Consider the following 27,556-nt stretch of genomic DNA (forward strand, 5'->3'; position numbering starts at 1 on the left):
CTGCCCCTGCACTCCCTTGCCGGATCTTGTTGCCTTGTGCCAGTGAAAGCGTTTAGTGTGTCCAAAGCCTGTGTTACCTGAACTTCTGCTATCCATCTTGACTACGAACCTTGCCGCCTGCCCCGACCTTCTGCTACGTCTGACCTTGCCTCTGCCTAGTCCTTCTGTCCCACGCCTTCTCAGCAGTCAGCGAGGTTGAGCCGTTGCTAGTGGATACGACCTGGTTGCTACTGCCGCAGCAAGACCATCCCGCTTTGCGGCGGGCTCTGGTGAACACCAGTAGCCTCTTAGAACCGGTCCACTAGCACGGTCCACGCCAATCCCTCGCTGACACAGAGGATCCACTACCTGTAAGCCGAATCGTGACAGTAGATCCGGCCATGGATCCCGCTGAGGTGCCGCTGCCAAGTCTCGCTGACCTTCCCACGGTGGTCGCTCAGCAATCGCAGCAGATTGCCCAACAAGGACAGCAGCTGTCGCAGTTGACCGCCATGTTACAGCAACTTCTGCCTCTGCTACAGCAGCAACCATCTCCTCCGCCAGCTCCTGCACTTCCTCCGCAGCGAGTGGCCGCTCCTAGCCTCCGCTTGTCCCTGCCAGACAAATTTGATGGGGACTCTAGACTCTGCCGTGGATTTTTGTCTCAATGTTCCCTGCATATGGAGATGTTGTCGGACTTGTTTCCTACAGAACGGTCTAAGGTGGCGTTCGTAGTGAGCCTTCTTTCAGGAAAGGCCTTGTCTTGGGCCACACCGCTCTGGGACTGCAATGATCCTGCCACAGCCACAGTCCAGTCCTTCTTCGCTGAAGTCTGGAGTGTCTTCGAGGAACCAGCCCGAGCTTCTTCTGCCGAGACTGCCCTGCTGAACCTGGTCCAGGGTAATTCTTCAGTGGGCGAGTACGCCATCCAATTTCGTACTCTTGCTTCCGAATTATCATGGAATAACGAGGCTCTCTGCGCGACCTTTAAAAAAGGCCTATCCAGTCACATCAAGGATGTGCTGGCCGCACGAGAGATTCCTGCCAACCTGCAAGAACTTATCCATTTGGCCACCCGCATTGACATGCGTTTTTCTGAGAGACATCAAGAGCTCCGCCAGGAAAAAGACTTAGATCTCTGGGCACCTCTCCCACAGCATCCTTTGCAGTCTACGCCTGGGCCTCCCGCCGAGGAGGCCATGCAAGTGGATCGGTCTCGCCTGACCCAGGAAGAGAGGAATCGCCGTAGGGAAGAAAATCTTTGTCTGTACTGTGCCAGTACCGAGCATTTCTTGGTGGATTGCCCTATTCGTCCTCCACGTCTGGGAAACGCACGCACGCACCCAGCTCACGTGGGTGTGGCGTCTCTTGGTTCTAAGTCTGCTTCTCCACGTCTCACGGTGCCCGTGCGGATTTCTCCTTCAGCCAACTCCTCCCTCTCAGCCGTGGCCTGCTTGGACTCTGGTGCCTCTGGGAATTTTATTCTGGATTCTTTGGTGAATAAATTCTGCATCCCGGTGACCCGTCTCGTCAAGCCGCTCTACATTTCCGCGGTCAACGGAGTCAGATTGGATTGCACCGTGCGTTACCGCACAAAACCCCTCTTAATGTGCATTGGACCCCACCACGAAAGGATCGAGTTATTCGTCCTTCCCAACTGTACCTCTGAGGTCCTCCTCGGTCTGCCATGGCTCCGGCTTCATTCTCCCACCCTTGACTGGACCACCGGGGAGATCAAGAACTGGGACTCTGCCTGCCATAGGAAGTGCCTCTCCCCCCCCTCCCAGTCCCGTCAGGCAAGCCTCTGTGCCTCCTCATGGCCCCCGTCCTTGTGTCACCCTGCCCCGTGCCAAGCTTCACCCTCTGCCCTCCCTCCCCATTCCCACTCCTGCTGTACTCCCTGCCTTTGAGGAAACCCTCCATTCACTCCCGGTGTCCTCGTCCCAGGTAAAGCACTTGTCGGACAAAAAAAGGGGGAGACCTAAGGGGGGGGTACTGTTACGCCTAGCGCTCCGGGTCCCCGCTCCTCCCCGGAGCGCTCACGGCGTCTCTCTCCCTGCAGCGCCCCGGTCAGTCCCGCTGACCGAGAGCGCTGCACTGACATGGCCGTCGGGGATGCGATTCGCACAGCGGGACGCGCCCGCTCGCGAGTCGCATCCCAGGTCACTTACCCGTCCCGGTCCCCTGCTGTCATGTGCTGGCGCGCGCGGCTCCGCTCTCTAGGGCGCGCGCGCGCCAGCTCTCTGAGACTTAAAGGGCCAGTGCACCAATGATTGGTGCCTGGCCCAATTAGCTTAATTGGCTTCCATCTGCTCCCAGACTATATCTGCTCACTGCCCCTGCACTCCCTTGCCGGATCTTGTTGCCTTGTGCCAGTGAAAGCGTTTAGTGTGTCCAAAGCCTGTGTACCTGAACTTCTGCTATCCATCTTGACTACGAACCTTGCCACCTGCCCCGACCTTCTGCTACGTCTGACCTTGCCTCTGCCTAGTCCTTTTGTCCCACGCCTTCTCAGCAGTCAGCGAGGTTGAGCCGTTGCTAGTGGATACGACCTGGTTGCTACTGCCGCAGCAAGACCATCCCGCTTTGCGGTGGGCTCTGGTGAACACCAGTAGCCTCTTAGAACCGGTCCACTAGCACGGTCCACGCCAATCCCTCGCTGACACAGAGGATCCACTACCTGTAAGCCGAATCGTGACAGCGTCATTATATCTAGTCTATGGTTTTACATGACACATTACAGTCGTGCTTCTATGTGTGAAAATATATCCGGAATATATGTGCCGATATTTATTACCTTTTCTATACAGTTTGCTGTATGGGATCGCTGCCCTCAAGCAAGATGGCGGATTACGATACTGATGAGCGGTGCGCAGGCGCTGAATGACGGCACCGCAGAATCGGTAAGGACGCCGATTGATTGAGGGATGAGCGAATCACCACATTGAATGTACGCATGCGCAGTAACGGAGGCCGGCGGCGCGTCTGATATGACGAGGCGCCGTACTTCCGGATCTGCGCAGACAGTTTGTATACAAACAGAAGTTCTCGTGGCGCATTGACAGCGGAAGAGGAGGCGAGCAGCCGAATGACAACCCACTGAAGCGATAACACATTGTAATTATATTTATTATATTCATCTAGGTTGATCTTTGGTTATGGATCCATATATTCATATGATGTATACATTGTCACTATTGATTGGGGAGGCACATTATACAGTTATATGAGGCTGATGATGTATTATTGCACCAATTATGATTTGTTATGATATGTAAATATAGCAGTGATGTCACACTGCATGTGATATATAAGGAAGTGATGTAACACATGTTATTTGCTTGAGAAAGGCCTCATTGTGAGGTTGAAACGTCGCACATGCACCTTATGGGTGAATAAACAGCCTAACTGGACCTTTTGGAGTGCCGCCTCTTTACTGTTTTACTAAAATCTGCCACTAGATGGCAGCGCAGCACCAATAATATACAGGTAATTGTATTGTTATGTATGGCAGACATACAGGGGCATAAGGGGAGATTTATCAAAACCTGTCCAGAGGAAACGTTGCCCAGTTGCCCATAGCAACCAATCAGATCACTTCTTTCATTTTTAATAAGGCCTCTGCAAAATGAAAGCAGCGATCTGATTGGTTGCTATGGGCAACTAGGCGACTTTTCCTCAGGACAGGTTTTGATAAATCTCCCCCATAGGGTAGGTATGTGTGTGTGTATAAATATATCTATATATATATATATATATATGTATATATATATATATATATATATATATATATATATATATATCCTGCTCAAAAAAATAAAGAGAACACTAAGATAACACATCGTAGATCTGAATGAATGAACTAATCGTATGAAATACTTTCATCTTTACATAGCTGAATGTGCTGACAACAAAATAACACAAAAATTATCACTTCTGGAGACTGGCTAGGCCACTCCGGGACCTTGAAATGCTTCTTACGAAGCCCCTCCTTCGTTGCCCGGGCAGTGTGTTTGGGATCATTGTCATGCTGAAAGACCCAGCCACATTTCCTTTTCAATGCCCTTGCTGATGGAAGGAGGTTTTCACTCAAAATCCCATGATACATGGCCCCATCCATTCTTTCCTTTACACGGATCAGTCATCCTGGTCCCTTAGCAGAAAAACAGCCCCAAAGCATGATGTTTCCACCACCATGCTTTACAGTAGGTATGGTGTTCTTTGGGTGCAACTCAGCATTCTTTCTCCTCCAAACACGATTGAGTTGAGTTTTTACTAAAAAGTTTTACTTGACCATATGACATTCTCCGTTTCATCTGACCATATGACATTCTCCCAATCCTCTTCTGGATCATCCAAATGCTCCCTAGCAAACTTCAGACGGGCCCGGACATGTACTGGCTTATGCAGGGGGACACGTCTGGCACTGCATGATTTGAGTCCCTGGCGGCGTAGTGTGTTACTGATGGTAGTGTGGTGTCCCGGTACCGTATCCTATCCGGTACCTGTGTATATAGGTCCCCTTAGCCAGAGTCCCTAGGACGTCGGGGTCCTTATTGTTTAGTTCACCCCTAGTCACCTCTCATCCAGATAGTAGTTATCCAGTAACCATTTGGGATTTATATCTATAGGATTGTATAAATGTAAATAAATAGTTAATTACCTGTCCATAGCGTAGCAGGACCTGTGGGTCACGTGATCAGGTGAACTCTATGGTTTTGTGCTTCAGGACCTTTGGAGGCCCCTATGACGTAAATATCTCCCATCACTCCTTGTAAGGTTGAGTGACAGTTATTTGGACCAGTGAAAGCGGCCCTGCCCCTGCCGATATAAGGGAGCGGCGGCCATTGTTCTCTCTCTTTGCTCCTGTGCTCCTGACGAGGAAGGACCTATACAGCTATGTCCCGCAGTGAGTTAGGCCTGAGCCTTGCGGCAACGGCTGATCGATTCTAAATTGAGAGTGCATCAATCCCTAAGCACTCTGTATGATCACCGGACCTTATCCATCCCCTAAATCCGGACGGATCTGCAAAATTACCCTAAATTCAGAGACTGTATCTAAAGTCAAGGTCCGCAGCAACTGTCAGTCATTGCACTATATAGAGACTGTATTCTTGAGACTGTTATTGTGCATTGGATGTACCGCAAGCCGTTCAGTAAAGTTATCCAAGTTCAAGTTCAAGTACCTTGTGGACCTTCAGTCAATTTATACATGCACCTATCGTTACTGGAAAGGGCTGCGATAGGCCGGAGAATTACCTCAGCATACTAGCCCTCAGCCTGGCGTCACAAACTATAGGGTTAATATTAACCCCTCATCTATCACAACACCCCAACTACCATACACCCCCCAAGGCATACCACAGTAGCCTTTGTTACTTTGGTCCCAGCTCTCTGTAGGTCATTCACAAGGTTCCCCCGTGTGGTTCTGGGATTTTTGCTCACCGTTCTTGTGATCATTTTGACACCACGGGGTGAGATCTTGCGTGGAGCCCCAGATTGAGGGAGATTATCAGTGGTCTTGTTTGTCTTCCATTTTCTAATAATTGCTCCCACTGTTGATTTCTTCACACCAAGCTGCTTGCCTATTGCAGATTCAGTCTTCCCAGCCTGGTGCAGGTCTACAATTTTGTTTCTGGTGTCCTTCGACAGCTCTTTGGTCTTGGCCATAGTAGAATTTAGAGTGTGACTATTTGAGGTTGTGGACAGGTGTCTTTTATACTAATAACAAGTTCAAACAGGAGCCATTAATACAGGTAACGAGTGGAGGACAGAGGAGACTCTTACAGAAGAAGTTACAGGTCTGTGAGAGCCAGAAATCTCGCTTGTTTGTAGGTGACCAAATACTCATTTTCCACCATAATTTTCAGATAAATTCTTTAAAAATCCTACAATGTGATTACCTGCACACACACATATATTTATAAGCATTCCGTCTGTGCAAATTGTGGGTGTTGCTAGGTTACAGAATTGCTATAAGGCCTAGGTGTCCAAACTAGACCTCAAGCTGCAGCAGAACTACAACTCCCAGCATGCCAGGGCAGCCATTGGCTGTCCAGACATGTTGAGAATTGTAGTTTTGAAACAGCTGGAGGTCCACAGTTTGGAGACCACTGCTGTAGGAGGGTCTGACACTTTGATTTCTGTGTATCGTGATTTTAATAACAGCACAATAAACAGAGAACACCGGCAGAATTCTGCAACTAAAGAGGCAAATGGAGTATAAGAAATTATATATATATATATATATATATATATATATATATATATATATATATATATACTCTGTACTTACCCCCGAAGATATGTAAACTGGAACAAAGATCCAAGCCAGGGCCAGTAGAACATATGTGGCCTGTAACATAATACATCATAGTTATATATTATACCCTGTAGTATATACAGCCCACTGTGTCCCAACTACTGGCAAGAGTGAAAAATCCACATTTAGGGGGGCAGCTTCTACCTAGTGGTTCCCAAAGTTGCAAAAGACTGTCCAGGCATGCTGAGAGTTGTTGTTTAGCAACAGCTGGAGGCACCCTGGCTAAGGAACACTTGACAAGTCAGGTCAGGTCTAGGGGGTGCTGGGAGTTGTAATTTAGCAACAGCTGGAGGCACCCTGGTTAGGAAACACTGGACTAGTCCGATCAGGTTAGATCTTGGGCATGATGGGAGTTGTAGTTTTACAACAGCTGGAGGCACCCTGGTTGGGAAACACTGGACTAGTCCGATCAGGTCAGGTCTTGGGCATGATGAGAGCTGTAGTTTTACAACAGCTGGAGGCTCCCTGGTTGGGAAACACTGGACTAGTCTGATCAGGTCAGGTCTAGGGCATGATGGGAGTTGTAGTTTTCCACGAGCTACACATTGGTAAACATTGGTCTAGTACAGTGTTTCCCAACCAGTGTGCCTCCAACTGTTGCAAAACTATAACTACCAGCATATCCGGACAGCCTTTGCTGGGAGTTGTAGTTTTGTAACAGCTGGAGGCACCTTGGCTAGGGCATGCTGGGAGTTGTAGTTTTGCAACAGCTGGAGAGACACATGTTGGGAAACACTGCTCTGAAGCCACAAGGCACCAGCATTAGGACAATGGGGGAGATTTATCAAAACCTGTGTAAAGGAAGAATGGTGCAGTTGCCCATGGCAACCAATCAGATCGCTTCTTTCATTTTTCACAAGGCCTCTGCAAAATGAAAGCAGCAATCTGATTGGTTGCTACGGGCAACTGGGCAACTTTTCCTCTGCACAGGTTTTGATAAATCTCCCCCAATATGATTACAACAAAGTTTACGTTAAGTCATGTAGTGTATTATAGTGTGTACACAGGACATGTGCGCAAATATTACAACATGGCGGCCTGATGCTCTGATGGGGCTCAGCGCCAAGTGACGATGCCCAAACTTTCCCCCAGTTTACTTAGCCTGTCTATTTACTGTCAGCGCAGAATGCAGAACCCCCATCTGATCTCTTACATTCCATTCAAATCCTGCCACCGCGATGCCACCTGCCGCCCCAGTGCCCGCCAGCCCGATAAACAGCCCGGAGCCCTCACTGCTGGCAAAGAGCGAGGCGCCAATCTGCAGACACAGAACAGGAAAAAAAAACAGAGAAGATGGTATTAATATTAACATAACATAAAATACAAAAAAATAGAGTTATCACCCAGCTTTCCCAGACTCCTGCATGACAAATGATGCCTGTAAACTATTCCTTGCTGTAAAACTGCAGTGTTTTCCTACTCGTGACTCACCAGCTGTTGCAAAACTACAACTCCCATCCTGCCCTGACAGCCTTCGGCTGTCAGGGCAGGATGGGAGTTGTAGTTTTGCAACAGCTGGCGAGCGATAGGGTTTGGAGGACATTGCTGGTTTGAAGCACCTGCAGTACCCTCACATCACCAGCAGGGGAGCAGGCGTGCACATTTGAATGCCTCTCTGGGGTATGGGGCCAGGCTGCTCGTGCCAAGGAGCTGAATAGGTTGAAAAGCCAAAAAGCTCCAACTAATCCATCTTACAAATCCGAGTGAATCCTTAACCATGTAATTCCCAGGACTTGGATGTTAACTCCGTACTGGAATACAATGGCCCTCGTTTACTAACACGATTCCTACTCTTTTTGTCAGGTTCTGCGCCTAAATTCTGTCACACGGACCATGCATCAGAATGGCCCAGATTTACTAAAACCCGAGTGTTTAAAGTGGTGTTTTTCTTTTTACTCAGCTTTTCCCCCCCCCCCTGATTAACTAATCTGTCGCCCTTCTCTGTTTTTTTTTTTTTTTGTGTCGCACAGGTTTAAATCTGTCACACAAAATTTAGACTACATTAGTGCTTGTACTACTACCCCCCAGGTTTTGTTCCATGATGGGGGCAGTAGTACAGGGGCTGAGGGATTGATCGCACTTCTGAGACCTGATCCGAACTGACGTTATTAAGCAGGGGAACGGGCGGCATGCTCCTCCCCAGCGATGTACAGTACTTTTTCTTTCCATTTTTAAATTCCCCGCCAGGAGCCCTGATTGGCTGTTACTGAAGAGCCATTCAGGGCTCCTGGCGGGTTTTTTAAATAGAAGCACTGCAGTGGGGAACAGGTATATAGAATCGTTGGGGGGTTGGGGGGAGCGCTTCTATATATCTTGCCCCCTGCAGCGCATTTTTATAGGTATTGCCCCCCGCAGTGCATTTTTATAGGTATTACCCCCGCAGCGCATGTGTATATATATTTCCCCGCTGCAGCGCATGTGTATATATATTTCCCCACCGCAGCACTATCATAAGCCCCCTGCAGTGCAATGACCAGTATTCTCTGAGCAGCGCATCGACCCGGACGGATTTCTATCCCGATGCGCTGCTAATAGAATACTTTTCATTCATAGCACTGCCGGGGGCTTATGATAGCGCTGCAGGGGGAAAATATATATACACATGCGCTGCTGGGGGAAAATATATATACACATGCGCTGCTGGGGGAAAATATATATACACATGCGCTGCGGGGGACAATATATATAAATGCGCTGCGGGGGGCAAGACTTATATAGCGCAGCAGGGGGCCAAACATATACCCCCCAGCGACTCTATATACCCACATTTAATCCAAAATTACTCGTCTTTTCTGAAAACCACTCTGAAAATCATGAGAATTTTCTGGGAAGAAAACCCTACACTTTAAAGCATGTATAAAGTTTCCGAAAGCGGAGTAAATTAGTAAATACCATGGGGAAAAAAAGGTTGGAAAAGGTAAAAACACAACAAAACCTACATTCCACTCTTAGTAAATCAGGACCAATGTCCCTCGCATGCACACTAACTATGCATGTTTTATTACGTAGCTATTCCATATATATATATATATATATATATATATAGTTAGTTTATTTATATATATTTTATTTAGATATTTAAATATATATATATATAAATATATATATATTTATATGGATTGTTATTAATAATAAAAATCCATATATCATAGATATTATATATAATATTAACAATTTATTAATTTATTATTGTATTACTATTTTATTATTATTATTAATAATAATATGAGACATTTAATTCTCTGTATATACATACCGGCCACCAGGCCATGTTCCGCCCGGCGAGGAAATAGCCGCTCAGCGTATTCCTGCTAACGCGACATGATGACTGCGAGAGAAGAGAAGAGACAAAGGTGGATTATAAGATTTTATGGGATGTGATCTCAGGATTATGTGTGTTACATACAGTCATATCATAGGAGGAGAGGGGCTACTAATCTATAGGGACTGGGGCAATAAGGAACACTAGGGTGTGGGGTAAAAATATACAGAACAATAGGGAGTAGGAAAGAAACCTCTATTAGACTCCAAGGACTGGAGAAGTAAATCAACTATTGGACACCGGGGACTGGAATGCTAAACCACTGGACACCATGGACTGGAATACTAAACCACTAGACACCAGGGACTGGGATACTAAACCACTGGACACCATGGACTGGGATACTAAACCACTAGACACCAGGGACTGGGATACTAAACCACTGGACACCATGGACTAGGATACTAAACCACTAGACACCAGGGACTGGGATGCTAAACCACTGGACACCCGGGACTGGAATGCTAAACCACTGGACACCAGGGACTGGAATACTAAACTACTGGACACCAGGGACTAGGATACTAAACCACTGGACACAAAGAGTGGAATACTAAACCACTAAATCCTAGGGACTGGAATAGTAAACCACTGGACACTAAGGACTGGTATATTAAACCAAGGGACACCAGGAGCCAGAATAGTAGACCAATAAACACCAGGCACTGAGATACTAAACCACTGGACACCAGGAACTGGAATACTAAGCCACTAAACCCCAGGGACTGGAATACTAAACCACTAGACACCAGGAACTGGGATACTAAACCCCTGGATACCAGGGACTGGGTACTAAACCACTGGATACCAGGGACTGGGATACCAAACCACTGGACACCAGGGACTTGAATACTAAACCACTGGACACTAAGGACTGGGATATTAAACCAAGGGACACCAGGAGCCATAATAGTAGACCAATAAACACCAGGCACTGGGATACTAAACCACTGGACACCAGGGACTTAACATAGAATATGTCGGCAGATAAGAACAATTTGGCCCAATAATCTGAATCCTATCAATAGTCCCTGGCCCTATCTTATATGAAGGATAGCCTTATGCTTATCCCTATCTTATATGAAGGATAGCCTTATGCTTATCCCTATCTTATATGAAGGATAGCCTTATACCTATCTCTATCTTATATGAAGGATAGTCTTATGCTTATCCCTATCTTATATGAAGGATAGTCTTATGCTTATCCCATTCATGTTTAACCCCTTAAGGACGCAGGACGTAAATGTACGTCCTGGTGAGGTGGTACTTAACGCACCAGGACGTACATTTACGTCCTAAGCATAACCGCGGGCATCGCAGCGATGCCCGTGTCATGCGCGGCTGATCCCGGCTGCTGATCGCAGCCAGGGACCCGCCGGCAATGGCCGACGCCCGCGATCTCGCGGGCGTCCGCCATTAACCCCTCAGGTGCCGGGATCAATACAGATCCCGGCATCTGCAGCGGTTCGCGATTTAAATGAACGATCGGATCGCCCGCAGCGCTGCTGCGGGGATCCGATCATTCATAACGCCGCACGGAGGTCCCCTCTCCTTCCTCCGTGCGGCTCCCGGCATCTCCTGCTCTGGTCTGTGATAGAGCAGACCAGAACAGAAGATGACCGATAATACTGATCTGTTCTATGTCCTATACATAGAACAGATCAGTATTAGCAATCATGGTATTGCTATGAATAGTCCCCTATGGGGACCATTCAAGTGTAAAAAAAAAATGTAAAAAAATGTAAAAGTAAAAAAAAGTGAAAAATCAAATAAAAAAGTAAAACGTCCGTTTTTACCTATTTTACCCCCAAAAAGTGTAAAAAAATTTTTTTATAGACATATTTGGTATCGCCGCGTGCGTAAATGTCCGAACTATTAAAATAAAATGTTAATAATCCAGTACGGTGAACGGCGTGAACGGAAAAAAATTTAAAAAGTCCAAAATTCCTACTTTTTTAATACATTTTATTAAAAAAAAATTATAAAAAATGTATTAAAAGTTGTTTATATGCAAATGTGGTATCAAAAAAAAGTACAGATCATGGCGCAAAAAATGAGCCCTCATACCGCCGCTTATACGGAAAAATAAAAAAGTTAGAGGTCATCAAAATAAAGGGATTATAAACGTACTAATTTGGTTAAAAAGTTTGTGATTTTTTTTAAGCGCAACAATAATATAAAAGTATATAATAATGGGTATCATTTTAATCGTATTGACCCTCAGAATAAAGAACACATGTCACTTTTACCATAAATTGTACGGTGTGAAAACAAAACCTTCCAAAATTAGCAAAATTGCGTTTTTCGTTTTAATTTCCCCACAAAAATAGTGTTTTTTGGTTGCGCCATACATTTTATGATATAATGAGTGATGTCATTACAAAGGACAACTGGTCGCGCAAAAAACAAGCCCTCATACTAGTCTGTGGATGAAAATATAAAAGAGTTATGATTTTTAGAAGGCGAGGAGGAAAAAATGAAAACGTAAAAATTAAATTGTCTGAGTCCTTAAAGCCAAAATGGGCTGAGTCCTTAAGGGGTTAAACTCCTTCACTGTATTTGCAGCGACCACTTCTGCAGGAAGGCTATTCCATGCATCCACTACTCTCTCAGTATAGTAATACTTCCTGATATTACTGCAGAAACCTTTGTCCCTCTAATATAAAACGATGTCCTCTTGTGGTAGTTTTTCTTCTTTTAAATATGCTCTCCAGGAATGTGCACAATACTCCAAGTGAGGTCACATCAGTGTTCTGTACAGCGGCATGAGCACTTCTCTCTTTCTACTGCTTATACCTCTCCCTATACATCCATGGGCACTTCTCTCTTTCTACTGCTTATACCTCTCCCTATACATCCAAGCATTCTGCTAGTGTTTCCTGCTGTTCTACTACATTGTCTTCCTACCTTTAAGTCTTCTGAAAGAATTTCTCCTAAATCCCTCTCCTCAGATACTGAGGTCAGGACTGTATCACATATTCTATATTCTGCCCGAGGATTTTTATGCCCCCGGTTCATTATCTTGCACTTATCCACATTAAATTTCAGTTGCCAAAGTTCTGACCATTCTTCTAGTTTTCCTAAATCCTTTTCCATTTGGCGGATCCCTCCAGGAAATGCAATCCTGTTGCATATCTTTGTGTCATCAGCAAAAAGACCAATACCTTACCAAACCATACCTACACGACCTTTTGCGATATCACTAATGAAGATATTACACAAAATTGCTCCCAGTACAGATCCCTGAGGTCCCCACTGGTGACAAGACCTTGCTCTGAATATTCTCCATTGACTACAACCCTCTGTTGTCTGTCCCTCCGCCACTGCCTAATCCACTCCACAATATGGGAGTCCAAGCTCAATGACTGTAGTTTATTGATAAGTCTTCTATGTGGACAGTGTCAAAAGCCTTACTAAAATCTAGATATGCGATGTCTACTGCCCCTCCGCCATCTATTATTTTAGTCACCCAGTCAAAAAAATCAATAAGATTTGTTTGACATGATCTCCCTGAAGTAAGCCCATGTTGTTTTTCATCTTGCAATCCATGGGATTTTAGATGTTCCACAATCCTATCCTTTAGTAGGGTTTCCATTAATTTCCCCACTATTTATGTCAGACTTACTGGCCTGTAGTTGCCTGATTCCTCCCTACTACCTTTCTTGTGAATGCGCACGACATTTGCTCATTTCCAATCTCCCAGGACGACTCTTGTTACCAGTGATTGGTTAAATAAATCTGTTAACGGTTTTGCTAGCTCACCACTAAGCTCTTTTAATAATTTTGGGTGTATCCCATCAGGCCCCTGTGACTTATTTGTCTTCAATTTAGACAGTAAACGTAGAATCTCTTCCTCTGTAAAGACACATGCATCAAACGATTCATTAGTCTTCCTCCCTAATGGAGGTCCTTTTCCTTCTGTAAAAACTTCTGTAAAAAGTATTCATTAAGGCAGTCGGCTGGCCCTTTATTCTCTTCTATATACTTTCCATCGTTTTTAATTTAGTTATTCCTTGTTTTAAGCAATAAACTGCTGGATACCAGCTGCTCCTCTTCTATCGGTCCTCTTATAAAGCTGATATAACCTCCAGCCTTCGGGTGCGTTCACACTGAGGACTAGGAGAGGAATCCTCGTGTAAAAATTCTGCTGCGGAATTTAAACGAAAATTGTCAGCTTTTCCCCCGCATTAACCAGTGGTACTGGCTGGTAATGCGGGGGACGCTAATAAGTTTGGTCCTTACCGTGCCCGGATCTGCCGCGCTGTTCGGCCATAATCTTCTATTTTCAGAATATGCAAATGAGGTGCTAACTGGCACCAGCAGGGCTAACCGGCACTCTAACGTTAGTGCCGGGCCACAGCGCCGCCCAGCTCATCAATATTCCTCCGCTCCTTCCGCCTCTCGCTCTTCTCCCCACTCTGTAATGAAGAGAGAGGGGAGGAATATTGATGAGCTGGGTGGAGCTGCGGCCCGACACTGACGTCAGAGTGCCAGTTAGCTCGGCTGGTGCCAGTTAGCACCTCATTTGCATATACAGAAAATAGAAGATTACGGCCGAACGGCGCAGCTGATCCGGGCACGGTAAGGACCAAACTGATCAGCGTCCCCCGCACTACCAGCCAGTATCGCTGGTTAGTGCAGGGGGGGGGGGGGGGGGGGAGAGAAAGCTGACAGTTTTCCTTTAAGTTTTTTTTTCTGCGCAAAATTTGTGCGAAAATCGTGCTGATTTTCCGCACGGAATATGGGAGGAAACTGTTTTTTGTTTTGTTTTTTGCTGGGCTACAACCACCAACTGGAATTTTCCTTTTTATTTATTAATTTTTTTGTGTGGAATTTCCACGCAAATTTGACACTTTTTTAAGCGGAATATTTTTTTACCATGGACTTCAATGGACTTCTGCTCGCGTATTCCCCAAGAAGAATGAACATGTTCTTTCTTCTAGCGGAACGGAATTGCGCGAGCGGAATTTACGCAGTGTGAACAGTGCAGAGTAAAATACATGGAAGTCAATGGCAAAGCAGATGTTAATTATTTATAAGTGGAGAATTCAAGAGGAACTACTCGAGTAAATTCCTCTTGAATTACTCAGTGTGAACGCGCCCTTCAGGTGTAAGGGCATGCTGGGAGTTGTAGTTTTGCAACAACTGGAGAGCCACAAATTGAGGAACGCTCCTAAGCTCCCTGACTGGCAGCTCCACTATCGTGTAAATCTATGGCTGTATCACAGGGTATGGGGCTCTGCTCTGTAGAAAGACACCATCTTGGATTCTAGGGCGTAAAATCCAAATTTTGGTCTTTCAGTTGCCAATAAACGTCCTCCCAAGAATCATAAAGAACAATAGTAACAGAAAAAACAAAAAAACAATGATATACACATAGGGGGAGATTTATCAAAACCTGTGTAGAGGAAGAGCAGTGCAGTTGCCCATAGCAACCAATCAGATCGCTTCTTTCATTTTTAAAGAGGCCTGTGAAAAATGAAAGAAGCAATCTGATTGGTTGCTATGGGCAACTGCACCACTCTTCCTCTACACAGGTTTTGATAAATCTCCCCCATAGGGCTGTACAGACCGTGCAAATAAATACATAGGAAAAACAAAGCATGGACGTCTGTACAGAGCAAATACTACACCAAAATAAATGCTTAAAGGGGTACTCCGCCCCTGGCATCTTCTCCCCTAGGATAGGGGATAAGATGTTAGATCGCCGCGGTCCCGCTGCTGGGAACCCCAGGGATCGCCGCTGTGGCACCGCGCTATCATTACTGTGCAGAGCGAGTTCGCTCTGTGCGTAATGAGGGGCGATACAGGGGCCGGAGCAGCGTGACGTCATGGCTCCGCCCCTCATGACATCACGGCCCGTCCCCTTAATGCAAGTCTATGGCAGGCCCCCACGCCCCCTCCCATAGACTTGTTTTGACGGGGGCGGGCCGTGACGTCATGAGGGGCGGAGCCATGACGTAACGATGCTCCGGCCCCTGTATTGCCCCTCATTACGTGCAGAGCGAACTCGCTCTGCGCAGTAATGATAGCGGGGTGCTGCAGCAGCGAGACCCCGGCGATCTGACATCTTATCCCCTGTCCTTTGGATAGGGGATAAGATGTCTAGGGGCGGAGTACCCATTTAACGTTTACATGTAGCACAACTGGTTCTGTCAGTGCAGCAGAGCTGAGTTTGTCACGTCACGTCCTTGTCTTTTCCTACAAGCCTAAAGGAACTCAAAAGGGGGTTCCACACATCATTAAAGTCAATGGCACTACTACTACTACTACTACTACACCAGTAATCTTGAAACTGTGGCCCACCAGCTGTTGCAAAACTACAACAGCGGTTTCGAGACCATACAGTGTTGCAGTAAAGTGAGACCTAAACTTTGCAGCAATCATATAGCCAACAGCTGGTTCAGAGTACCTTAAAGGGGTACTCCCACCCTAGACATCTTATCCCCCTATCCAAAGGATAGGGGATAAGATGTCTGATATCGGGGTCCCGCCGCTGGGGACCCCTGCAGTATTGCATGTGGCACCCACCTGTTTTTTGTCCGTCCTCCCTCCCATAGACTTGCATTGAGGGGACGGGCGTGACGTCACACGGGGGCAGAGGCCTGACGTCAGGGACTTCCATTCCCGTAGTCGCGACTCAGACCCTCCAGCACTTCCGGACAAAAAACAGGTGGGTAACGCATGCAATACTGCGGGGGTCCCCAGCAGCGGGACCCCCGAGATCAGACATCTTATCCCCCATCCTTTGGATAGGGGATAAGATGTCTAGGGTGGGAGTACCCCTTTAAAGGGGTACGCCGGTGGAAAAAATTTTTTCAAATCATCTGGAGCCAGAAAGTTAAACAGATTTGTAAACTACTTCTATTTAAAAATCTTAATCCTTCCATTACTTATCAGCTGCGGTATGTTGCACAGGAAGTTCTTTTCTTTTTCAATTTCTTTTCTAGTCTGACCACAGCATATCACCGCCACCTGGTGTAATTGTGCCCCTGAAAGGGGTACTCCAGTAGAAATTTCTTTCTCCAAATCAACTGGCTCCAGAAAGTTAAACAGATTTGTAAATTACTTCTATTAAAAAATCTTAATCCTTCCAGTACTTATCAGCTGCTGTATGCTTCAGAGGAAGTCGAGTTGTTCTTTTCTGTCTGAACACAGTGCTCTCTGCTGACACCTCTGTCCATGTGAAGAACTGTCCAGAGCAGGAGAGGTTTTCTATGGGGATTTTCTCCTGCTCTGGACAGTTCCTGATATGGACAGAGGTGTCATCAGAGAGCACTGTGGTCAGACAGAAAAGACATTAAAAAATAAAAGAACCTGTGCAGCATACAGCAGCTGATAAGTACTGGAAGCATTAAGAGACAAAGACATCTCAATAACCATTGCTGTTGGCTGCTCATAGAAGACTCTTCCTATCAATGTATGAATGAGCGGTCACCGGCAAAGCCAGATGTGGTAACGGGGTGTGGTGCAGGGTAGATGTTGTTACCCTAGGGGCAGATGGCATTAACCCCTTGTATTTGTGAAGCCAGGGCATAGTTTATCCTCGATACCAAGGTATACCGCTGGATCCTGGGCTAGGCACGGAAGCAATAGTGACTCCGACGCCAAGTTACGGACAAGGGTAGCTTTACTGAGGGTAGACAGGTGGTAAAGTCTACACAGTTCAGCCAGGGCCCAAGGAGGTGACCAGTGACACAGAGACCTTAAAGGGGTAAATCAACTGGTGGCAGAAAGTTAAACAGATTTGTAAATTAATTATATTAAAAAATCTTTATCCTTCCTGTATTTATTAGCAGCTGTGTGCTACAGAGGAAATTATTTTTCTTTTTTAATTTCTTTTTTGTCTACAGTGCTCTCTGCTGACACCTGATGCCTGTATCAGGAACTGTCCAGAGCAGGAGAAAATCCCCATAGCAAACCTATGCTGCTCTGGACAGTTCCTGACACGGACAGAGGTGTCAGCAGAGAGCACTGTGGTCAAGACAAAAAAGAAATTCAAAAAGCAAAGAATTTCCTCTGTAATATACAGCTGCTAATAAGCACTGAAAGGATAAAGATTTTTTAATAGAAGTAATTTACAAATCTGTTTAACTTTCTGGCACCAGTTCAGTTTAAAAAAAAAGTTTTCCACCAGAGTACCCCTTTAAGGGCTTGCTGGGACTTGTAGTAGGACTGGACAATTGAATGCAGACCACGCTGACCTGACAGATGACAGGGACTGACTTGACTCATAAAGCTGTGACTTTATCTTACTTGACTTGATGGTGGTTGCAGGACTGGACTTTGAGGTCTCCAACACTCTGGACACACAGACTAGACAAGACTGCACTGGACCTTAGCAGGAAACAAGAGAGCGAAGCTCCAAGAAAGAGAAGCTCCACCCAGGGCTTATATGGGGGAGACTAGCAGGGAGCCCATAGGTCACTCTTGGGGTCACCTGGTCACTGGTACCTCCTGGGTAACAATCACATGACAAGTCACATGGTACAACTCTTAAAGCAACTAGACATTTTGTAATACATTATAATGCAGAACATATGTACAGGGGGGAAACAGGTACAAAGGGCCCCGGGGACACTGAAGGGAGTCTGCCTGACAGGACAGCAAGGGTACAGGGTAACATCTCCCTTACTGGGCCACCACACAGACGTGTTGTAAGGTTATTGCAAACTTTACCATAAGTGCTTTAAAAAAAACACCTATGAGTCTGGAGCTTATAAAAGTACTGTAGTATTATATCAGGGTCAGATGAAGTAGTGACTTCTTGTCACCAACCTTTCCGCATCCTAAAATGGCTGATAACAGGGAGCAATAGATTGCATTCAACTTTGGGTTTAGTGACCCATCAAAGATAAAAAGAGATTTCTTACCCAGATGCCCACGGCCACGTTGAGCATAAAGTAAGCCACAATGACGATGATGTCGGAGATGTTGAATTGCCCTATGGGGTTATGCGTTATGGTGGCGTTCTGCTCCATTGCTTGCGTCCTGCTACTTCCCTTGTACCGAGTGGAGAATGCAGCAGCAAGGTGTGAGGAGCGGTCAGGGAAAGAAGTGCTGACAATAAGGATCCTGTGAGCAGGTTGGGGGAATTGATCATTAATCCAGCTGGACGGTCCCTGATGGTGGAGGCTCTCAAGCAGATATAAAAGGGACACAAAGTGCACGTCACCATTTATAGTCAGGCCCATAACTTAACCTAAACAAACAGGGATTCCCGGACAGCAAATCAGGAGCTGAGGTTGTCCCCATCGCCATCCCACTATCCTTCCAAATTGACCGTTGCTTAGTCAGTGGGATAGGGTTGTGGGGGGTATAAATGTCCGTCCATCTTTGGTGGATGTTAAATGCCACAAATACACAACTCTATCCCTGAGAGTCAACTGGTACAACCAAAATGGGCCCCTGGGGGTGTTGAGTAGTGAATATACACAAAACAGTGGTCCCTTGGTGGTTGGCTGACACAAACACATACAACAGAAGGCTTACTAGATCTTTTCTAGAACATGGATATACAAGAATGGGGGCCTGAGGGTGTGATGCCTACTGGGTCTTGGCTAGTGCATGGATGAACAAGAGTGGGCCTCTGAAGGTGCGATACCTACTGGGTCTTCACCAGGACAAGGAAACACAAGAGTGGGGGCCTGAGGGTGTGATGCCTACTGGGTTTTCACCAGGACAAAGATACACACGAGTGGGGGCCTGAGGGTATGATGCCTACTGGGTCTTGGCTAGGACCTGGATACACAAGAGTAAGGGGCTTGCGGGTGTGATGCCTACTGGGTCTTGGTTAAGACCGGGATATACTGGAGTAAATGTCTGAGGGTGTGATGCCTACTGGGTCTTGTTTAGGACAAGGATACACAAGAGTGGGGGCCTGAAGGTATGATGCCTACTGGGTCTTCACCAGGACATGGATACACAAGAGTTGGGGCCTGAAGGTGTGATGCCTACTGGGTCTTCACCAGGACATGGATACACAAGAGTGGGGGCCTGAGGGTGTGATGCCTACTGGGTCTGCACCAGGACAAGAATACACAAGAGTGGGGGCCTGCGGCTATGATGCCTACTGGGTCTTCACCAGGACAAGAATACGCAAGAGTGGGGGCCTGCGGGTGTGATGCCTACTGGGTCTTGGCTAGGACCTGGATACACAAGAGTGGGGGCCTGCGGGGATGATGCCTACTAGGTCTTGGTTAGGACCTAGATATACTAGAGTAAATGTCTGTGGGTGTGATACCTACTGGGTCTTGTTTGGGACATGAATATACAAGAGTTGGTGCCTGTGGGTGTGATGCCTACTGGGTCTTGGTTAGGACCTGGATACACAAGAGAGGGGACCTGCGGGTGTGATGCTTACTGGATCTTGGTTAGGACCTGGATACACAAGAGTGGGGACCTGCGGGTGTGATGCCTACTGGGTCTTGACTAGGACCTGGATACACAAGAGTTGGTGCCTGTGGGTGTGATGCCTACTTGGTCTTGGTTAGGACCTGGATAAACAAGAGTGGGGGCCTGTGGGTGTGATGCCTACTGGGTCTTGGTTAGGACCTGGATAAACAAGAGTGGGGGCCTGTGGGTGTGATGCCTACTGGGTCTTGGTTAGGACCTGGATACACAAGAGTGGGGACCTGCGGGTGTGATGCCTACTGGGTCTTGGTTAGGACCTGGATACACAAGAGTGGGGACCTGCGGGTGTGATGCCTACTGGGTCTTGACTAGGACCTGGATACACAAGAGTGGGGACCTGCGGGTTTGATGCCTACTGGGTCTTGACTAGAAAACCAGTACACAAGAGTGGGCATCTGAGGGTGTGGACAGGAGCAGATATACAAATAGAGCAGGCCTCTAGTGGTCTTCACTAGCACACACATAAACACACAACAGTCGGCATCCAGGTTGTTGTAAGAAAAAATAAATACAAGAATGAGTGTATACAAAAAAAAAGTCACTGGGTATTTTCACATAAAATGTACAGCATATCCAAAATCATATTAATATTTGTGACAGAAAATTGAGAGGTTATCGTTTTCACGCACTTTATGGTAAAACCATTTCCCTGTATTCTGTGGGTCAATTCGATCACAATGATACCTAAAAAATTTATGTTTAATATTGTTCTCTTCTGAACCCTATAACTTCCTTGTTTTTTTCATATAAGCGGCTGCATGATGGCCCATTTTTTACGCCATGATCTGATGATAGTTTTTATTGGTACCATGCTTGCAAAAAAATCTGCAATTTTTGACTTTCGTTTTTTTTTTATAACATTTTTTATTTATTTGATTTATATTAATAGGCATCCAGAAGGCAGACCATACAGATGAATCTCAGCAGAGCGGCACTATCTTGACTCATCGGAACCCTGCAATCATGCTGTGGATGGTCCAATGTGTGCCCCCAAGCCCTGCAAAATACTTTGGATGCCATGATCAGTATTTACCACGGAATTTGAAGGGTTAATGGCGGACATCAAGGTGATCGCTGATGACTGCAACTATTCATGAGGTCCCAGTGCAAGTGGCGAGAGGGCACTAATATACATGAGAGGTGTTAGACTGCGGTGGTAATACACTGCTCACAAAACATAAGGGAACACTAAGATAACACATCCTAGATCTGAATGAATGAACTAATCGTATGAAATACTTTCCTCTTTACATAGTTGAATGTAACAACAAAATCCCACAAAAATTATCAATGGAAATCAAATGTATTAACCCATGGAGGTCTGGATATGGAGTCACCCTCAAAATCACAGTGGAAAACCCCACTACAGGCTGATCCAACTTTATGTAATGTCCTTAATACAAGTCCCAATGAGGCTCAGTAGTGTGTGTGGCCTCCACGTGCCCGTATGACCTCCCTACAATGCCTGGGCATGCTCCTGATGAGGTGGGGGATGGTCTCCTGAGGAATGTCCTCCCAGACCTGGACTAAAGCATCCGCCAACTCCTGGACAGTCTGTGGTGGATGGAGCGAGACGTCCCAGATGGGCTCAATCGGATTCAGGTCTGGGGAACGGGCGGCCAGTCCATAGCATCAATGCCTTCCTCTTCTGCCGCTGAAATTGTTCCGCACAAAGTAAGAATATGTTCATTCTTGGTGTGGAATTCCGTGAGTACTGCATAGCTGTCAATGGTGACGGCGCAGTGTCCCGTGATCCTACCACTGAAGTATCTACGGTGGCGGCCGCCTGACGGAATCTCCGCTCTCGGAGATTCTGCAGTGTGAACATACCCTAAAAGACCATGATAGCAATGTAATAATGATTGTGTATAGATAGGAGGATACTGCATAAAGATAGAAAGTAGTCATCATAAACGGTACAAAGAGTGCTAATTTATAAAATGACCCAGTGACCTCACCAGCAGAATAGTGAGTACAGCTCTGGAGTATAATACAGGATATAACTCAGGATCAGTACAGGATAAGTAATGTAATGTATGTACACACTGACCTCACCAGCAGAATAGTGAGTACAGCTCTGGAGTCTAGTACAGGATATAACTCAGGATCAGTACAGGATAAGTAATGTAATGTATGTACACAGTGACCTCACCAGCAGAATAGTGAGTACAGCTCTGGAGTGTAATACAGGATATAACTCAGAATCAGTACAGGATAAGTAATGTAATGTATGTACACAGTGACCTCACCAGCAGAATAGTGAGTACAGCTCTGGAGTATAATACAGGATATAACTCAGGATCAGTACAGGATAAGTAATGTAATGTATGTACACAGTGACCTCACCAGCAGAATAGTGAGTACAGCTCTGGAGTATAATACAGGATATAACTCAGGATCAGTACAGGATAAGTAATGTAATGTATGTACACACTGACCTCACCAGCAGAATAGTGAGTACAGCTCTGGAGTGTAATACAGGATATAACTCAGAATCAGTACAGGATAAGTAATGTAATGTATGTACACAGTGACCTCACCAGCAGAATAGTGAGTACAGCTCTGGAGTATAATACAGGATATAACTCAGGATCAGTACAGGATAAGTAATGTAATGTATGTACACAGTGACCTCACCAGCAGAATAGTGAGTGCAGCTCTGGAGTATAAATATAAAAAAATAGCTGTTAATACATTATACTGTAGCTAGTTCTATAATACTGATCCCTCCGGCTTTTTGCCTTTATCATGATACAATGTTCACACTTCCCGCACAATATTGGTCGGCAGCCAATACATAACTGTGTGGGACGTATTGCAGGGGATGGCAGAATTTTGCTGACAGCTCCACAAACAGAGAGGAGAGATAAGGGAGCCTCCAGCTTGTTGTGACTCACATCTAATGGGGCACAGTAATATTATTAAGGGCCAGGAACCATGCGAACGGCGAATGCTGCAAATGGGTGTAATGGAGCAGAGGTCAGGAAAACACATCGGGGCACAACACCTGTGCACTCAGCACAATGGAGCGGAGGACATCTGTACATCAGTTATCAGGGGGCGGACGCCTTATCTGACTCCATCCGATTTACACATTGTATTTAGCTACACGAAACATATGGCAGGTAATGGGGATAACTAGAGCTGTCAGGTCAGTATGGATTCTAGAGACAATCCTATTATCCTAGGTCAGTGTTTTCAAAACTACAACTCTCAGCGTGCCCGAACAGCCGAAGGCAACAGCTGGAGGCGCCCTGGTTGGAAAACACTGGCCTAGTCAGTGAAATATCAGATAGTGGTGAATTAAGGAAGCAGATGGCGAGGGGAGGTCAACGCACAGTCCAAGCAATTTCGTACGAACAGCGGTCGCCGTCTGTGAACAAAATCTAGATCCTCGGACGGTTGTAAAGGTGTTGTCTGACACTGGGGAAATTTTTTTTTATAAAAAAATATATATATATTTTAACCTCTAATGTTTTATTCACTCTTATGAAAAATGATTATTGTGCTGCAACATGCACAATACAATTTTTTTTTTTAGTTTACCTTTATGGAGTGTCCGCTCTATATATTGTGTAAAGGCCTACAAATATATATGGGGGGTGGGGGCTACAAATATACATATATATATATATATATAAATATATATATATATATATATAGTTGTAGCCCCCCCATATATATATATATATATATATATATATATATTTGTAGACCTTTACGTTCTATATATAGCAGTAGGTCTCAGCACATTTCACATGGAACAGACAACAGGTGGAAATTATAGGCAATTAGCAAGACACCCCCAATAAAGGAGTGGTTCTGCAGGTGGTGACCACAGACCACTTCTCAGTTGCTATGCTTCCTGGCTGATGTTTTGGCCACTTTGGATGCTGGCGGTGCTTTCACTCTAGTGGTAGCATGAGACGGAGTCTACAACCCACACAAGTGGCTCAGGTAGTGCAGCTCATCCAGGATGGCACATCAATGCGAGCTGTGGCAAGAAGGTTTGCACAAATGTGCATGTGTCCACTCAAACGGTCAGAAACAGACCCCATGAGGGTGGTATGAGGGCCCGACATCCACAGGTGGGGGTTGTGCTTACAGCCCAACATTGTGCAGGACGTTTGGCATTTGCCAGAGAACACCAAGAATGGCAAATTCACCACTGGTGCCCTGTGCTCTTCACAGATGAAAGCAGTTTCACACTGAGCACATGTGACAGAGTCTAGAGACGCTGTGGTGAACGTTCTGCTGCTTGCAACATCCTCTAGCATGACCGGTTTGGTGGTGGGTCAGTAATGGTGTGGGGTGACATTTCTTTGGGGGGCCGCACAGCCCTCCATGTGCTTGCCAGAGGTACCCTGACTGCCATTAGGTACCGAGATGAGATCCTCAGACCCCTTGTGAGACCATATGCTGGTGCGGATGGCCCTGGGTTCCTCCTAATACAAGACAATGCTAGACCTCATGTGGCTGGAGTGTGTCAGCAGTTCCTGTAAGAGGAAGGCATTGATGCTATGGACTGGCCGCCCGTTCCCCTGACCTGAATCCGATTGAGCACATCTGGGACGTCTCGCTCCATCCACCACAGACTGTCCAGGAGTTGGCGGATGCTTTAGTCCAGGTCTGGGAGGACATCCCTCAGTAGACCATCCTCCACCTCATCAGGATCATGCCCAGGGGTTGTAGGGAGGTCATACGGGCACGTGGAGGCCACACACACTACTGAGCCTCATTGGGACTTGTATTAAGGACATTACATAAAGTTGGATCAGCCTGTAGTGGGGTTTTCCTCTATGATTTTGAGGGTGACTCCATATCCAGACCTCCAGGGGTTGAACAATTTGATTTCCATTGATAATTTTTGTGTGATTTTGTTGTCAGCGCATTCAACTATGTAAAGAGGAAAGTATTTCATACGATTAGTTCATTCATTCAGATCTAGGATGTGTTATCCTAGTGTGTATATATATATATATATATATATATATATATATATATATATATATATATATATATATATATATATATATATATATATTTTACAGCCAGTGCAGGGGGCCTACAACTATACATGGGGGCCGCAAACTATTTGGGCTACAATTTCTACTGGGTTGCAGAACCACTACACTAGGAGATAGAGCTTCTGTTCCCATCTCCAGTGCCATAGTATTACGTTAAGCCGTGTCTAGTACTTGAGGTGGGCGCTAGAGATGAGTGAAGTTACAGCAATTCGATTCGCCCAGAACTTCTCGGCTCGCCGGTTGCTGACTTTATCCTGCATAAATTAGTTTAGCTTTCAGGTGCGCCGGTGGCTGGAGACTCTTTCCTAGGACTGTATCCACCTTTTCCAGCCACCGGACCACCGGAAAGCTAAACTAATTTATGCAGGACAAAGCCAGCAAACGCCGAGCCGAGAAGTTCGGGGCGAATCGAATTGCTGTAACTTCGCTCATCTCTAGTGGGGGCTATGGAGGCGGAAAACTCAGTTCCCTAATTCACAAGCCAAATGTTGTCCCCGCATGTTGGAAGTTGTAGTTTCACAATAGCTGGGAGCATCCGGGTCGGGAAACATTAGCCTAAAGCTCTGGTGAATTTTCTGCAGCAATGTTAATTTTCAATCCGATGCCCAAGTCCCTAAATATTTCAAAGCTTCCCGCCCTATGTCCACAGCACCGGTCTTCAGCGCTAGACCCAATGTAATGTAAGACTATGGCCTCTGCATCTGACGCTAGTGCGGGAAACAGTGTCTCATAAAAATATTTAGCAGAGTGTGGCGGGGAACGAGGAAAACCACATCCCCTTTAGAAACCGCGATGCCAAATTTGTAATAAATGTTATTTAGACAATGCTGCACAATAGTCACTTAAAGGGGTACTCCACTGGCCGGCGTTCGGAATGTTGTATGCGCGCGTTGCAGGGGTCGGCCATACCCCATCAATGCAAGTCTATGTGAGGGGGCGTGGCAGTCGCCACGCCCCCTCCCATAGACTTGCATTGATATGGCGTGGCGTGATGGCAGGAGGGGACGTGACCGACCCCTGCAACACATACGCAATGCTGTCCCGTGGAGTACCCCTTTAAGCAATTTTTTTTAGCGACTTTTGGTTGTAAGTAAAAATCTACAAAAGATCTTACCAAAGTAAATTTCAGTTTTCACTTGGCAGTGGTTAGGGATTAATCAAGTGCGACAGTCGCACAAAAGTCGCAACCGCCTCCTCGCACTCCTCCTGTGTGTCATGTCCCCCACCGTCGCCTATCTTTGCCTTGCCCACCGCTCCCCAGCCCCCCTGCTTATTGCCAACTCCCACCCCAGCCACTCTCCTCCCGTGTGTGCAGCGTCCCCCTCACCGCCACCTATCTTTGTCTCATCGCTGCTCGCAGCTGCCCCCGCTCCAGATCTCCCACCCTCTGGCTAGCCGTTACTCAGTGAGGACATGCTGAGAGTTGTAGTTGCAATGGCTGGTAGTTGCAGGCGGGTGGCTGAGACCAAACAGTCAATTACAGCTCAGGCCGGGAAATATATTACAGTGTAGTTCATATTCCTTTCAGCCGGCCAGCTCCGGTCCCCGGCCACCCGCCCGCAACTACCAGCCATTGCAACTACAACTCCCAGCATGTCCTCACTGTTAGGGAATGCTGGGTGTTGTAGTCTTGCAACAGCTAGCATGCGGGTGGCAGGGGAGCGGCTGGTGCCTCCAGCTGCTGCTAAACTACAACTTCCATGATAGGAGTCATAGTTTAGGAACGGGGTGCCTCCAGCTGTTGCTACACTACAACTTCCATGATGGGAGTTGTAGTTTCGGAATGGGGTGCCTCCAGCTGTTGCTAAACTACAACTCCCGTGACGGGAGTTGTAGTTTAGAAATAGCGAGACTCCAGCTGTTGCTAAGTTACAACTTATATCTTTCCTAGACAACTAAAGGCTGTCTGGAAATGACAGCGTTTTTTTTAAGGGAGGGCACTAGAAATGTACTGACCTATTTTTCATTTTTTTTTCTTCTTATTTCAGATCCGTGTATGCAGAGGACTTCTTTGGATTCTGTGGACTACATCCTTGACCAGCGTTTTTTTTATTTAATATTAATTAAATGGCTAACGAGGGCTTGTGGGAAAGGGTTTTTTGGAATCAAAGTTTTTAAAAAGTGTTGTGGGTTTTTTTTGTTTAAAATTACTTTACAGGCTTAGTAGTGGAAGTGGTCTTATAGACGGAATCCATTACTAAGCCAGGGCTTAGCACTAGTCACAAAAACACCCAATTATTACCACAGTACCCACCGCCACAGGGGTGCCAGGAAGAGCCAGTACCAACAGGCCACGAGCCTCAAATATGGCGCTCCTGAGTCTAGGCGGTAAAAGGCTGGCGTTATTTAGGCTGGGGAGGAACAGTAACAATGGTCCTCGCCCACCCTTGTAACTTCAGACTGTTGCTTTTTAGTTGGTATCTGGCTGAGAATGAAAATATAACAATGTATGCAAAAAACATGTGGGGGTTATTCGTATTTTCATTCAACACT

At 46.1% G+C, this 27,556-nt stretch overlaps 1 protein-coding gene and 1 long non-coding RNA gene across 8 annotated transcripts in view; one reads left to right on the forward strand and one right to left on the reverse strand.

The window, feature by feature from the left end:
* Positions 1 to 27,556, reverse strand: part of SLC5A10 (solute carrier family 5 member 10) — a 293,441-nt gene that overhangs the window by 152,734 nt on the left and 113,151 nt on the right. Inside the window, exons 1-4 of one of the 7 annotated variants that reach the window (XM_056535550.1) lie at positions 18,497 to 18,577; positions 9,558 to 9,629; positions 7,455 to 7,559; positions 6,275 to 6,334 (exon numbers count right to left, since the gene is read on the reverse strand). In XM_056535550.1, coding sequence (XP_056391525.1) covers positions 6,275 to 6,334; positions 7,455 to 7,559; positions 9,558 to 9,629; positions 18,497 to 18,523 — 264 coding nt within the window. In that variant the 5' untranslated portion in view covers positions 18,524 to 18,577. Of the gene's footprint in view, positions 1 to 3,499; positions 3,520 to 6,274; positions 6,335 to 7,092; positions 7,111 to 7,454; positions 7,560 to 9,557; positions 9,630 to 15,256; positions 15,367 to 16,154; positions 16,172 to 18,496; positions 18,578 to 27,556 lie in introns of those variants that run through there. The other 6 variants (XM_056535551.1, XM_056535554.1, XM_056535552.1 and 3 more) reach the window with 6 other exon arrangements.
* On the forward strand, positions 3,620 to 27,547 carry LOC130284807 (uncharacterized). Its single transcript, XR_008847147.1, has 3 exons — positions 3,620 to 3,690; positions 20,926 to 21,103; positions 27,052 to 27,547. It is a non-coding gene; the product is annotated as an uncharacterized LOC130284807 (long non-coding RNA).

The sequence above is a fragment of the Hyla sarda genome, chromosome 8, assembly GCF_029499605.1.
Source record: "Hyla sarda isolate aHylSar1 chromosome 8, aHylSar1.hap1, whole genome shotgun sequence".
In the NCBI taxonomy this organism is placed as follows: domain Eukaryota; kingdom Metazoa; phylum Chordata; class Amphibia; order Anura; family Hylidae; genus Hyla; species Hyla sarda.